The sequence below is a fragment of the Ischnura elegans genome, chromosome 2 (assembly GCF_921293095.1).
Source record: "Ischnura elegans chromosome 2, ioIscEleg1.1, whole genome shotgun sequence".
Classification (NCBI taxonomy): domain Eukaryota; kingdom Metazoa; phylum Arthropoda; class Insecta; order Odonata; family Coenagrionidae; genus Ischnura; species Ischnura elegans.
In genome coordinates, this window is record NC_060247.1 from 90,913,933 (window position 1) to 90,929,230 (window position 15,298).

Genomic DNA, 15,298 nt, shown 5'->3' on the forward strand with positions numbered 1-15,298 from the left:
AAAGTCATTTCTTAATTTCAATTAAGCTCCTCTCTCACTAGCTAAGATTTTGGAATTGGGGGAAGGGGTTACCGGAGATTTCGGGGCCCTTCTGGGGTGTATGAAAAACATGCCAGGGCAAAGGAGGGTTTGGGGGCTTATTGAAGCCATCTCACTCGTTTTTGGCACTCCTTTGGCTCAAGAGGGGGATGTAACCACAAAAACTCCACCCCTGTGGCTACACAACTGAAATTAAGAATGATTTCAAGGCTAAGTTAAATTTGGATAGGTGATGGTGGAGCTCATCCCAGACAGAGGCACAGGCATGTGAATTTCTAACTAGTAGGGTAGTGGACGAGAACTTTTCTCTGTTCCACATCATACTGAAAGGATTTTTGTTTAAGGTATCCCAATGCTTTTCCCGGGTTATAAACCCAAGACCCTTTGATCAACAGGGCCACATAAAAGCAGTCAGTTTGGTATGATTCACTTACAGATCCAAGAACCACAGCTCCAGTGTATTTAAAGGGTAGTCGAGCAGCCATTCCATACACAGAATTCTGATATATACCACAGGCCACTGCAAGGAAAAAAAACGATGACACTGATAACAAAGGAAAGAAACCTAAGAAGAATTTCATATCATTGCATTTAAATTAAACTACAAACTATGACATTTGTCACATCTAAAGTCAATTTTTTAAGAAAAAAAATGTAGTAGGTTTTTGAGGAGAATAATGCCACTGCTGAAATATTTTAGCAGCACTCAGCAATACTCATCTGCTCTAAATGCATAAATGGGAATATATTGATGAATGATTGATTAGCTACATAAAATTTAAAAGAACCAATTGCTTTTAAGTCTTAAGACTAGTACAGCTGAGAAATCAAGAATGATCATGAAGAAACGTTATTAAAACTTACTATTAAGTAGCACAACTGTGGCCATTGTGACCCAAAAGAACACTCCTGGCCATCCTGAGGAGTCAGTCATTGCCAAAACCACTGTCAAAATGAACACAATCACCTCCACGAATATGCTCCAAACTATCCTCCGGGTTAAGCTGCCCCTGTGCAAAGAAATGACATTTGAAACCCCAAATACACATTCAGCACTGCCATGTTTGCTATGTACCTTCCTCTGAGTGCTCCCCCTTCCCCATATGATGATTAACGATAGCAATGATAATATCCTCTTGGCATAACTTGCAAATTAGAACTATACAGTCCTCTCTCTCATTTAACAAGTAGGACAGTCACACATATCCAAGTCTTGAGTAGTGTAAACTCACTCAGTCAGAATTTGAACCCACAATATCAGGGTTGACAGGTGAGGACATTTCCCTGACGCCACAGAGGCTGGTAAATCAACCAGAATGTTGGAGGTTCTTAATCAAACAACACTAAGAGTACAATAGTTCCAAGTAAAACAAGTTGCACAGTGTGGAATAATCTCATCAGTCTCAACACAATTACATACTACCCAAAAAGATAACATTCCTCATGCTAAAGTTGAATGACTCAACATTTGACTCCCTTTTACGTGTATTCATCTACATTTACTTTTACCCACATCATTACCACAACGTATTTCATTTTTTTGAAATGTGAGCTATTTTAAACTCCCCATCACATTAAGAGACTCACAGAAGAAAATAAATCAATCAATGTAATCACTTGAAATTGAAGAGATTGGCCTGTTTGAGATTGATTCCAATTCTGGTATCCTCAACCCTTATTGCTTTATTATTGGGCAAGACCTTGGCTATGTACTTGAAATAATGTTGAACAATGCAAGTATACCCACCAGAAGGAAGAATTTTAACTGGGCAAAGTATCAGAGCAATGAAAAGTTTTTGCTCTTTTTGAGAAATGTTTTGGTATCACTCACTGTGATCGTAATCAAAAGACTGAAATCGTACATTAAAAATCACAAATAACTAAAGAAACAAATGATAATGATTTCATGAATAAAAGAGTGTATCATATGAGGCTTGAGTGGAAATGCATAATTTGAAATGCTATGAAAAAATTCAAGAACCTTCATAAAGACATTTTACTTACCCCAGTTGAATGAACACATTTAACCAGTTGAAGACAAGGTTAGGAACTTGAGCAGCAAAGCCAATGTAGGCTAGAAAGTTTGTTGCATAGTTTGATTCAGCTCCCGTGTATTCTTTACTCATTTTATAATCAACAAAATACTGCAAAGAAATTGAAGACCATACTAAAATCAGGTAAAAGAAGTTGTAAACACTCACACCTCTCACAAGATTTCACACATTAAGTGAATTACAGAAATTGACCATAACTTCAAGAAAATTTAATTAAATTTATTGTAATTTAAGAATGACTCGTCAACTTATCACATGATTCACCCTAATACTAAACTTATATAAAATGTGTAATATTTTAATTAACCGTCTGCATGAACAGCAGTGAAGTATTTACATGAATTGTCATTAGAACAATTTCTCTGGACCAGGAATCGAACCATGGACGTTAATCTCGTCATAGGAAATCAGGATAGAATAGTGGGCTGGAGAGCCAAAGGTCCATGGTTCGATTCCCAGTCCAGGGGAATTTTTCTTGTGGCAATTCATGTAAATTAAATAAACAATTGTAAATTAAACCCCATCCAAAGTAAAAAAATTTCATTGAAATTAAACATTTACAATGAGAAACATTACATGCATTCAAGGGGAAATAAATTTTAGAGCAGGATACATAAAGGTATACGCAAAATACATACATAACACAAAGAAAAGCAAGTAACTCACCCCTTTGGCTGTGATGAACATATTCCATGGCATTAATGTTCCCATTCCATGGAGCAAAAATATTAAGTACACTATATAACACCTGTAAAGAGAACATGTAACAAAGGAAATTAGTATGAATGATGAATTCATCAGAAAATATTTTTATTACTTTAGAGAACTCCACTTAAGATTAAATCAATGGCTATTTTAGAGTACATCATCGAATATAACTGACATAAGATATGTTTTGAAGAGTTAATCTATATGAACGTAACAAATGATATTTATAATAGATAGACAATTCGAACTGATTGATCGAATTCAAATGGATAACTATAATAATAATGGAAAAAATAAAACTAACACTTTAATCAAAGGGCCAAACACAATCAAAATTAATACATACACTCATATTATTTGCATTTTGCACAATTATGTCATAAAAAGGTACCATAAATCAAGGTTCTAGAGTATTCTCTCAAGAAACTTTCTGCAAACAAAATTCACAATATAATTTGATAGTTTACCTATTGCCTCAAATTAAAAGCGATGAGTATGAATGATAACAGGACAAATTATTCTTTAAGTCAATATACTAATGAAATTGCTGGGCCTCAGAACTTAGCCACCGTATTAGACCAGACATGAGGCTATGTCCAATATTAATAAATAAATAATATATGCCATTTTCCTGTTCTCCCGTATAATCCAATCAGTGATGGATACAGATGAGGGGCCTTGCGGGTCCGCCCATTTTGCCGGCAATTGCAAAACCACAATTGTAAGAGTAAAAAGCAAAAGCTTAAAACCCAGCCCGAGAGTGTAACCCTGGGAGCCCGACCTGGAGTCTCGATTCTCTTGTCTTTTACATGTGTATAATCACTTTAAAAAGATCTTTCTTATATTCTGCCTGTGATTTGATCATTTTTTATTACGATAAAAGTAAAGAAAACTCAAGATATATTTTGTGCCCCCCCCCTTGATTTTTTTCTGTATCCGCAACTAAATCCATTAAAAGATGGCAATAAGCTCTTACAAGAAACTTCCTTAACCAGGGAACTGACATCAATGGTTGAATGACTGCAAATTGGTAACAGTAACAGATTGATTAGGCCAGCAAGGATGCTACCCTGCTGCCATCAAGACATGTGTAAAGGTGTTTGCGATTTCTTTGGTTTTTTCAGCGATAAATGCCTTGAAGAAAAAATATTCCACCCGTGGGAACTCACCTAACATCGATCAATAGCCCTTGTAAGGCTGAAAAAATGATATATTTCTCTCAAACAGGGGCGGATTGAGGTCATTGTTTGGGGAGGGGGTTCATTACTTTCCGTGGCGCCTTGGTGGTATGCAACAACTCTGCGCGAAAATGCGACTAAGAACTGATTTGCCTAAACAAGTAGCTTTTCAATGATCATAAATTATTTTCAAACAGTTTTTGTTAAACTGATGAAATAAATACTGAAATAAATAAAGTAACCTTAAAGATTACTATAATTACAAATTTCTCGTAAAGTACGAAGGACCGGGAGGACGGTCGCCCCCTCCTTCAATGCGCCACCCTGCTGTCGAACGAAGCAATGATAAGAAACCTCCGTATCGTTAGGCACGACCGCAATCAGAAGAGGGCGGGGATAGCGCACGGGGGGTGCCACGTGCGGGTGAAATCACTGCTGAAAAGGGGACGACACTGTATTTGGGGGGGTGGAGGGGCAGGGGGTGGCCTAGAGGAAAAGTATGAATGAAAGGGGGTGGTCCACGCACGCACGCAGGGCCATTGATGCCCTCTTTCCACTAAGCACATCTTACGCTCGTAAGCCACACACCCGTTACATTTCGTTATGAAAACAACAGTCAGCGCCAACCGCGGTTAGATTTCTAACCAAGGGAACGATGATGCCGGCTGGCTGGTAAAAACAGGTTGATATTCGCGAAGGAAGCGCTGAAGCTACTTATATATATTAGCTTATGTTACCTCATTGTAGAAAATTTCAGCTGATGCCCTGTAGGAAGACAAATAGAATTGACTTGTATGAGCTCGCGAAAATTTGTAAGTAAATATTGTCACATTTATGCCCACACATTCAGGCAATGCACCACACATCGCGACGATTATAGGCGATAATAGTTGACCAAAAATAGGATGAACTTTAGATGTTTCAATATTAAAACACTTAAAAACAGGTCATCCAAGGTTTCTCATATTAGCTCGTTTTGCTCCTCTAGGAAGCAGTAGAAGACCAACATTTCGGAACTTCGGATCATTCTAGCCATATTTTTCGAAAACACAGTATACTACGCAGTTTATTTAATATCAAAAGGGATGCTGACAAGATTACTCATCACTCTCGAATCATTTAGACCGTTACACTCAAAGGCAAGTACATTCAGACAGCCTTTCCCGCAGTCCATCGAGCGTGAGAAAATTTGAAACAGTAGTAGTAGTAGTAATCATAACGTACACGCATTAAACTGCTTCGAGGAAAACTGTATTCGTTGAGCTTGCGTGGTAGATTCAACACACGATGGTGGCCCCTTAAGACTAGAACCACGTGATACACCAGAAATATAGGATTTACGTACCTCAAATTTCGAACTCGTTCATCCACTCAATATGTAATTAGTCAACAGGTATTAGCCTATATCTGTACCCTCTTCCTCTAACTCCTTGTTCCTAACGCTTTGCAAAATGTTTGCACGCTTTTTCCATACTCAAAGCAGCTTCGTAAATTTTGACACCCCGTAAATACTTTTTTCTCCTTCATCTTTTCCCAACTCCTCCTCAACTTAGACTACTTACCAAATATTTACAATGTCTACCACGTAAAACTCAACCCCCTCATCTACTCAAAAAATCTGTTTCAGATGGTCTCTACTATAAAGAGTGCAGTGACATCACACAAACATCGAAGATGAGAACACTAAATATCTCGCTGCCGAGAAAAAGTTACGACGAGAAACCTTCATCCTTACCATGATTTTTTCTCCTTCTTTCCCATTCCCTCCTCACACAAAAATAAGAGCATAACGCGCACTCACGGCCACTGCTAACCGGATGATGATATATACAACAACGTAACCCGTTAAGTAGTTAATTCCTACGCAAATATCGGGGAATGACCGTTGTTTTTCAAAGGTGGCAGGTTGTACCTGTCGACGGCGGCATTTTCTTTCGGGCAGAGGAAGTGGTGAGGCGTTTCCATGAGGCCCTCCGTTGCGAGGATCTCGTCCTCGGCGGCGGGAGACACGGGCCCTGAGGTCTTCCGGGGCCCATCGTCTTCGTCATCGCCGTCGATGGTGCGGCAGGGGGTAGCGTGGTGGCTCAGGTCCTCCACGCTGGCCAACGGCGCCGATCTCCCCACGCAGTCCAGCATGGCTTCCGACTCGTCCCTCACTCCAATGACGACAGTCAGTTTATTCTTAGAATAACCCACTCGAGGGAATAAGCACGATCTTACTCACTGGTAAATCTCAAACGGTCAACTTACATCGTCCGCTCAGTTCGCCGGGCATGGTCGCTGGGGGGTCCGAAATGGTCGGGATCGCAGGACTCTCTGGGGTAGTGGGGCGAAGGGAGAAGTGTTGTAGGGGATAGGCGAGTGTGGGGAGGAAGGGTGGGGAGCCGTTGGGGCGGTTTGAAAGGGAAATGAAATGGGGGAGCGTGGAGGGGAGAAGCTGGAAAGGGTTTCAGGAAGCACGTTGAGTCAGTCTGCGGCCGAGACGAACTAATATTCCGCCGTTCACGAGAGAGACGAGGAGCGTTCCACTCAGGGTACGATGATCTCTGGAAGAGTGCTTTGTGAAGAAGTCAGTCGACTCTCCTTTTCACTCGAGCGGAGGCGTTGTCTGGATGTGGTGACCACTATTATAGACACTGGTGCCAACAAGCCGGTCAATGAGATCCAAACGATGAAGCGTTACACCCCCGAGGTCGCTGCGACACCGAAATGGTACTAAAAGCCTCGATCGTGGGTGGTTTTGTATCCTTAGAAGAAAGTAATTTAACCCTTGACAACTGTTATTACTTATTTTAAACTCACTGCTGAGTTCTTTTTCTTCTCTACCCACTCAACACAGTTTGTTTTTCAAATTTTGTGTAGAACAGAAGACCCCAGGGGACATATGCAAAAGGTTGAGGGTTCCGGAATCAACCGTTTCAAACAGCGCTCCTTTCCGACGAAGATTCAGGATTTATTTTTTTGGTGGTGGTGACGTAGGGCGCCCGATTGACGCCACTCCATATGGGGAGGGGGCGACAGTAGAAGGTGAAGCTTGTTTTACTATAGAACTTGTTTTAAAACTGCCTTGAAGAAGTGAAGCCTGAAGAATCCAGGAGTCATCTGCAAGAGGTTGAACGTTGAGGTATCAGCCGTTCACAAAGAGTTCTCTCTTACAACAAAGATTCAGGATATATTTTTGTGATGGTGGTGACGTAAGGCGACCGATCAAGGCGACTGCGTGCTAGGATAAGGCACCGGTCGAAGGTGAAGATTGTTTTAAAGCAAAGCTTAGTTTACAACTAGCTTGGAGACCATGAAGTCTAGAAGAACCCTGAAGTAATCTGCACGAGGGGATTCAGGCGTTCAAAATCACTTCCTCCCGATGATAAACCAGGGTTTATATCCGTCGTGGTAGTGACGTAAGGCGCCCGATTGAGGCGACTCCGCGTGAGGAAGAGGCGCCGGTCGAAGCAGGAGGGGGAGGGGAAGATCGCTGACTGACAAGGAAGGCGCCGCGCGAAGAGCCTCCGCGCACTCTCTATATCGCGAGAAAGCGAAAGGGATCGACCTTGAACTTGCGAGTTTAGAGGTCGAGGCGACACGCGGAAGGACACCAGCACTCTCGCCCTCGGAGAACGACAGGGAACAGTCGCACTGACGGCGAACAAGAGTGGTCAACACACGCGGCACGTCTCGGGTTCGACCTTCCGTCTCTGCCGGCTGTCCGATCCCTGACTGGAACCGCGTGGGTTTCCCCTGTGATGGGGGGGCCGGCAGACGATCATCGACCCGTTCGGATGGAAGGGGTGGGTTTGTAGCGCCGCGGAGAGGCAGAAGGAGGAAACGCCGTCCCTCCTCTTACACCCCCTCTCCTTCTCCACCATAAACTCCTTCCACCCCCCACAGCGGATTACCCCTCCATCCCTTTACAAAAGGTCGCCCCGAATAAATCAGCTGCTCCCGCCCACGTTCTCTCCTCGGCCCGATTGGTAACGATTTGCGGGCTGCACTGCTGCGCCCACGGTGCCTTTTCACCCCTCTCACGTGGGGCGGAAAAGGGATAGCACCCCCTCCGTAGCGTAAACAAACACAAACAAACGCGGGCGTTTAAAAGAGCCGCGCGACTCTCGGACCGAGATAATGCGGAACTTCAAAGGTTCGCGGGGAGTACTCGCTGTTTTTTTTTGCTGGAAATAACGAAAGAATGAGCATGGAAATATGACCGGAGATAATTCGATCTAAGAAAGGAGCACAATAACCCAGCATAATCCACTTCTATTTTTAGAATTTCCTTCCATGTTTAGACGTACAATACCATTTTCATGGTAGACTGTATAAGACTTTAGAGAAAATTTGAAACAGCATTACTTTTTTCGGTTTTATAATGTTCTGTCATGTATCCGATAAAACTACTTTTCCCGAATGTCAATGAATATAAATCGACTTGCACTCCTAACTATCGCACAAAAAACATGGGCATAGGAAAAAAATAATTTTTGAGCAACAAAAAAGCATACTCTCTAACGCTTATACACCATTAAACTACGAGATTTCTTGTATAGCGAGCGTGAAAAAAATACACGTTTGTCGAAGTGACCCTCGAGTTTTATTGATTAAAATTGGTATCTACAAGTAGATATAAACTCCTCTTGAACGAATTACAGATGAAATGTTAGGTTAAATACTAGCTCAATACTAGTTGAAATTACGTTTTACAACTCATACGGTCGACTTTCTACTTTTTCGACGGTATCAACCAAAGTCAAAAACGTATTTTCAGCACCCGCGGCAAAAAATTACCATCTCAATCACAAAAGGGCTTGAACCCCAAGGTTGGTTTTTGTACGTGAGCGCAGAGCTCACCTCTAATTTCACAACTGATATATGAAAATTTCGCTCACTCAGGGTAAGGCGCTATTTTTACTTTATGAAGTGCCGCCCGTGATTCACGAAAATTTCCGTCGTGTTCTGACGCACTTATTGGTCACAGAAAACATTTTTTGAGAATATTTCCACTGACAACATCGCGAAAATGTACGGCCGTAAATCACACGTCCATCATCCAAGTGCGAACACGAACTAGGAACTTCAAAAATATGGATTTTTCCCGGGCATAGCTTAAAATTGGAAGTTAAATACTTTGAGTATCATGAGTTTTGAGTCAGGATCATTGGCTAATCTATAATTAACGCGTGATCATTTATTATGAAAGTGACTGAGAATGTGTATCAAAGTTTTCAGGCTCTCGCGTAAAGGCCTGTTTACACGATACATTAACACGTACGAGTTTAATGTCTGTTTGCATGAATGATTTTTGTGGACCGGAACGGAACATGTACGAATGCATGAACCAAATTAGAACAGGTTCTATTTTCTGTGCATGCATTCCCACAAGTTGGGTGGTTACACGGTGCATTTTGGCGTTCATTCTCGCGTTCATACATTTAGAAATTAACCCGTACGTGTTAATGTATCGTGTAAACAGGCCTTAAGATGAGGAGCAGCTAGATACACGGGCTCAGCACAGAACAAGCCGAGTAAGGTATTTGGGAGCATAAAGTATTTTTTCCCCGTATCGAATGAGTACCTTCGCTCAATGTGCCATTCACCAATTTTCCGAAAGAGAGCACCTTTATTTTAAAACGACCGTAATGGTAAATAATGACATTCTTTACCCTAATCTGACCCATCTGCAAAGCGTCAAAGCACAATTAGCCCGATTAAGTGTTCGTCATTGATTTTTTCACTCTTTATAACCAAGGTAAATCTATTATATGCCGACATAATATGTTAAAGCCATACTTGTTGATTTCATTAAAACTAAGGATCGTAACGTCTATTTATTATTTTGATACGATAAAAACAATAATATCATTATTTACTTAAATCTACTTCCATGACATTTTATAATAATATACTTTTTCCAAACTCCTGATTGCAAAGATAAATTAACGAACTAACCACGAATATTTCCTGCTCCTAAAAATGCACGAATAAATTTCCGGTCGGCAGACACCCTGGCAAAGGGCACGGAACGAAGCGTGACGTAAACACGTTTTCCTGCTTGAAGGCGCGGGAAACTTCTGATTCAAGCGTCCGCACACATGCAAATGAGAAGGAGGAAGGGGGGCGGGTGGGCAACCAAAGAATCGCGTTCGATGAGAAGGAACGGTGAGGGGTTGAGAGGGGAGGAATGAGGTTTGGAGAAGGGGCATTTCTCCCCCTGCGGCCTCTTGAGAGGGTAACAAAGAGCAGAGGAAGCCATAAAATAAGGCCAGAAGCAGGAGAGCCCGTTCCCTCCTCACTCCCCCCGGGGTTTCGGCGCGCAAGGATCTCGCCAAACCCGAGAGAAGGAGCATTATTATTGCAGACGGCTGCGAGAAGCACGCACCATAATAAGGAAAAATATGAGGTTGGCGTCGTCGCCACCTGAGCACGCTTTTCATCGGCGACAACCGTCGCTTGGTGGCGATCATCGGCCCCCTTGCGGCACACGGTCGAACGAAAGTGGTGGCGCATGGAGCGAAAAACCACCTTCACTCAACATCGTCTATATTTCATAGTTTACAGCCTGGTAAAGGTGGTCCGTAATCCTTTTGCGCCAACTACCGAGATACAGAATAATAGGGTAATTTCCTATTTTTTAAAATGCCTAAATCGAAAGATTATTACTCCTGGAGAAGCGCGCGAAAACCCGACGGCTAAGTATAAATGCTGGGAGAAGCCCGTGTGACGTATTTCTGGTTCCGGCTACCGCCGTGTGAGGCCACCTTGGTGCGAGGCTATGAGCGCTGCTACGATGTAGGCTGCAAGCTGGTAGCGCTTGGCTAAATTAAGGATTATTAATACCCTATCGAACGAAGGAAACTGTCAGACCATAGGCAATTTTAATAAGTGATTATTAAGAGATGTTTCCATGAGCTCTGTTCCACATGCATGCATTGGTAATCGCAGACGATGTAAAACTCCTGACTACTCGTATAGCATCTAGGTCCCTGTGACGTCGCGTGGAGTGGCGTCGCAAGGCCGCCAATCTAGCCTTTTTTAAATGAGGATAAATTTGACCACTAACGTTTGTATAAACTGGTATTTCTAAAACCAAATAATTTGTATATTATGAATACACTAATGGTGGGTAACGAATCGCAATCAGTGCCTTTCGTTTTCTTTGATGAAGGAAACTACCCTATTATGAAAATCAAATAGAACGACCGAGCGAGCAATGAGGACAAAAGGGGAGCCTTGAAAAACTTAGAGAAGAAAGCAGAACAACTCAAAGAGGGGAAGCTGCGTGTTGGAGATATTATACTATTGAGGCCGACCTAGTATTTAATATAGTCCTACTATTACGGGGACGAATGAATCACCTCACTATTCCGCTTGACAAAGTATCTCAGTAATTTTAACGTTTCTTGAAGCGTGGTGATATGAAGAAGGCAAACGTCGAAGGACAAGTGGATGGGAAGAACGGAAAAGGAATAGCTCGAAGATAAAATATATGGAACATTTAAAGAAGGCTGTGAAAGAGAAGAAATATGGAGGAGTGAAAAGATTAGCCGATAAGGGAATTGTGTGGAATGTTGCGTCAAAATAAATCTTAGAACTGCTTACGAGTGATGATATTGATGAACTACCGAAACTAGGAAGCCATATTTTCTCGCTTAATATTTTTTCTCGATCCGCGGCCTACTTCTCGAACTGTTCGCGGCGAAAAATTTCCGATTTAAACCCCTTCTGAAGATAATTTAATGACGTCACGATCTCCGGTCGTGTGGGTCGCCGCTTCTTGGACACACCTCTCTCGCATAGTTCGCTATTGTTTACACACCAGTGAGTAATTTATTCCCAAATTATCAGTTCTTCTTGAACGAATCGATGAACCGTTCGTATAATGACGTCACCAATTCATGAAAAGCGGACGGCAAATTCCGACTTCTCTAATTTCAAAATTATGAGAAAACGGTTATATGAAGACGATTGTTTTTCGTCGCAACTAATATTCCCATTGCACCTTAACGAATTCTTCTTATGAACTGCGATTTCAGGTCTAAGACAACGACCCCATTACCCGGTAATTTTGAAAGACCTAAGAAAAAAATGTACCTCTGGGCGACGCTTAGCGATAGAACCGCAGGAAGTGAGAAGAAAAATTTCTTAACGTCCCAAGCAAAGGAAAGAGGTCGGAACACGGAACATTTCTTTTGCACGGCATAGTAGAGGCGAAGGCGAAAAGGAAGGACATGAGCACGAAGGCACGCACATAATGCGGGCCCTCGAGTGGGACAGGGCCAGACGTGTGGCGTGTCACGGGCTGAGGGAGTGACGACCTCGGAATCCAACGCAACGGGGGAGGGTCACGTGTTATGAAAACTGGGGGGAAATGCGCTGGTAGAAGAGGGATGGGAACTGGTCCACACAAAGGGTCTTTCTCTGCCGGGACGCACAGCACCAGAGGCAGCCCTTTTTCTCATAAAAGGGGAAATACGTGGTACGTGAATGAGCAACAGAGGGAATGAGGTGAGCGAGTGAGTTGAAGCACAACGCGAACATATAGTAGACGGGAGAGAGAAAAGCGGCAGGTGAGGCACAGAAAAGGTGGACAGGCCCGCGGCCAACCTCATACGTTGCTTGCGATGCTAAGTTGTGCGCTCAAACGGTGAGGAAGGCAAAAGCTCCACTGCACTACCATCACCTAGATTATTATTATACTATTCTAAGGTACGTTTCCATGGAGTACTAAAGATGTAATCTGGGAGCCTCCCTTTCCTTCCACCCCTGCCTTCTTTAATTCACTGCAAAGCCTACTCCCTTTCAGTCTATCCAAAAATCCTATTCTTCTCCTCCCCCTCCCCCTTTAATTAACATTCTACCCTTTAACACCGTTTTCAACATCCCCTCTCGGCTAAGTACTCGCTCCATCCAAACCTTCTGTCTCCTCCGTATCTCATCTAAAAGTTGCCTCTCCTCACTCACCATGTCCAGCACTTCGTCGTTTCTCCTCCTTTCTGCCCATTTCATCTTCTCCATACCTATATCTCGAATGCCTCCAATCTTCTCTCGTCCTCCTTCCTCAGTGTCTACATTTCCGCACCGTAGAGAGCTACACTACAGATCAAACTCTTCACTAACCTTTTCTTTTAACTCCTACAAAACGATCCTCTCAGAAGCTCATGAGTAGATAAAAAGAGATTAAGAGATTTTCCTGGCGAATACTCAACGAATTTTCGCTCTGTGATTCAACCCGCAGGTTGGTTAGGAAATTAGAAAAGGGTGTAGCACACCCCCGACTTTGCCATAGGCGTGTGAATATCGCACATTCAGGGTAGGACGGCCAGTTCCTTTCCCTGTGCCACCTCGGACTTCCTAGGATTTTATATTATTTACTCTATATTTGAAGAAAGAGTTAGCGCTTTCCCGGCGAATAGACTTCGAGTTATCGGGATCGCCGCCGGGTCAGGAAATTCATTATTGCCGACGTTTCGATGTCCGAATTGGAAGATGACCGAGTCGGACATCGAGACGTCGGCAGTAATGCAGTTCCTGACCAGGTGGCGTTCCCGATAACTCTTCACGTACTCTATTTTTATTCCCGGCTTATACGAATGTCGAACAATTCTTGGGTTTCCGAATGGGTCTTCGAATAATTTCTTCACCGAAACGCTGGTGAGGATAAAAAGCATAACACGGTTAGAAATTTTAATCAGATGTGATTTTTACCATGGGTTATTAATCGGTACGTTGTAGCACGTTATAAAAGACGGATATCTTTAAAAGATCCTGGAAGTCTGAGAGATATTTAACATAGAAAAGAAGATACAGTATAAAATCTCCTAGCACAAGGAGAGGCCGTGAAAGAAGTGTGACGAATATGTGGAAAAGTACTTGTAGATCCAAAATTAGGGATATCAATTAATAGGCTTGCGCTGGAACCTCATGCATACCACAGTTGAACTTTCTTGAGTGTGCGTAGAGCCAATCATAAATTGTGATACAATTCTAGGATTTGCTTACAGAAGCCCTTCATTACTCCATATCTCATGCCAGTTCCAGTACTCTGGTTCTCTTTAGATGTATTCTTACTGAATAGCTCTAGTATCAGCCTTTTGCCTTCTTTAGGACACCTTTCCTTCAGTTTTTCATTCCACTACGTGTTGCGCGCGATTATTTTGCATTCGAGCATACATAAGGCCAATCCTTGAAGTAAATTTTCAATCATCAGACAGTATAAAAGCAAAAATCCCAAAATTTCGCGTTCCCAGCGGAGCACTTTTCAAATCGTGGACCTTGCAGCTTTTGTTTTTTTTTCACCACACCAGGGTGGATGTTAAGATTTCTCCTGCTGAGTCCAGGGCCCTGTGATTAATCTACTGAGATAACAAAGCGGCGCTCATGGCGCTTGAAAGCAAAACGAGGACTCGACTCTAGAGCGCACAGAATCCAAACCCACCGGGGGACGCTCAGGCTCTTACTGCTTCAATTAATTTCATGTTCTCTCATTAATTCCGAATTCAATTATTCTCTCTACAACAAGCCGTTTAAATTTTTCCCAAATTTTTGATTGCGTCATTAATTCTGAGAATTGAACGTTACAATAAACCGCAATCGATATCACAAGATCGTCGAAAATTTGAATTCCAAGAATGACGAGCAGGTAGATTTGCTGTCCTACTGGCCGTACACCAGTAACATTTATCTAACTAAGAGTCTACGTAATATGTAATAATAAAAATTACTAGCTCAATGCCCCATACTAGGTTTCCATCTAGAGAATGTTCGAAGGACTTGCTATAAAAGTTCACGTTTTCACAAATTCTTTATTAGGGTGCAGATATCTTTTGAGAACATAATAACAAAGTAAATACATTTATTATTACTTTAAGTTAAAAAAAACTCTTCATCAATGGAGAAGATTCACAGAACAAAAAATCACCCATTACTTATTTCTATAAGAGACCGAAATACTACAGTTAAAATAATAAAAAAAACATAAATATGTTCTGAAGAGTGAATGCAAAGAATTTCGAAACATGTAGAATCATGTGTATCCTGAAGCGTCATGCAACCCGCAGTATATTCAAACCATGCGTATTCCAGCCAATAAGCGGGATCTCTTGCGGATCCAATAGATACTTTGCTGAGGATGAAATACGTATTATGATTATTTCCAAAAACTAACCACGAAGAGTTTAAAAGAAAGATGGGCGAAACAAGTCAAACAATATTATAATAATATTGTAAATGCTCGTTAACTGTTATGCAATCAGCAATGTATATTTAAATATAATTTTATGAATTATATTTGGCATTAAATCATAGCGGAAAGTTAAATTAACAACG

At 42.0% G+C, this 15,298-nt stretch overlaps 1 protein-coding gene across 4 annotated transcripts in view; it reads right to left on the reverse strand.

The window, feature by feature from the left end:
- The window catches only part of LOC124154166 (equilibrative nucleoside transporter 1), a 251,274-nt gene that overhangs the window by 14,232 nt on the left and 221,744 nt on the right, over nucleotides 1–15,298 (reverse strand). For 3 of the 4 annotated variants that reach the window (XM_046527727.1, XM_046527729.1, XM_046527728.1), the window contains 4 exons: nucleotides 2,760–2,841; nucleotides 2,044–2,183; nucleotides 904–1,049; nucleotides 474–559 (listed from right to left, as the gene is read on the reverse strand). In XM_046527727.1, coding sequence (XP_046383683.1) covers nucleotides 474–559; nucleotides 904–1,049; nucleotides 2,044–2,183; nucleotides 2,760–2,841 — 454 coding nt within the window. Of the gene's footprint in view, nucleotides 1–473; nucleotides 560–903; nucleotides 1,050–2,043; nucleotides 2,184–2,759; nucleotides 2,842–5,891; nucleotides 6,136–6,229; nucleotides 7,439–15,298 lie in introns of those variants that run through there. The other variant, XM_046527726.1, reaches the window with a different exon arrangement.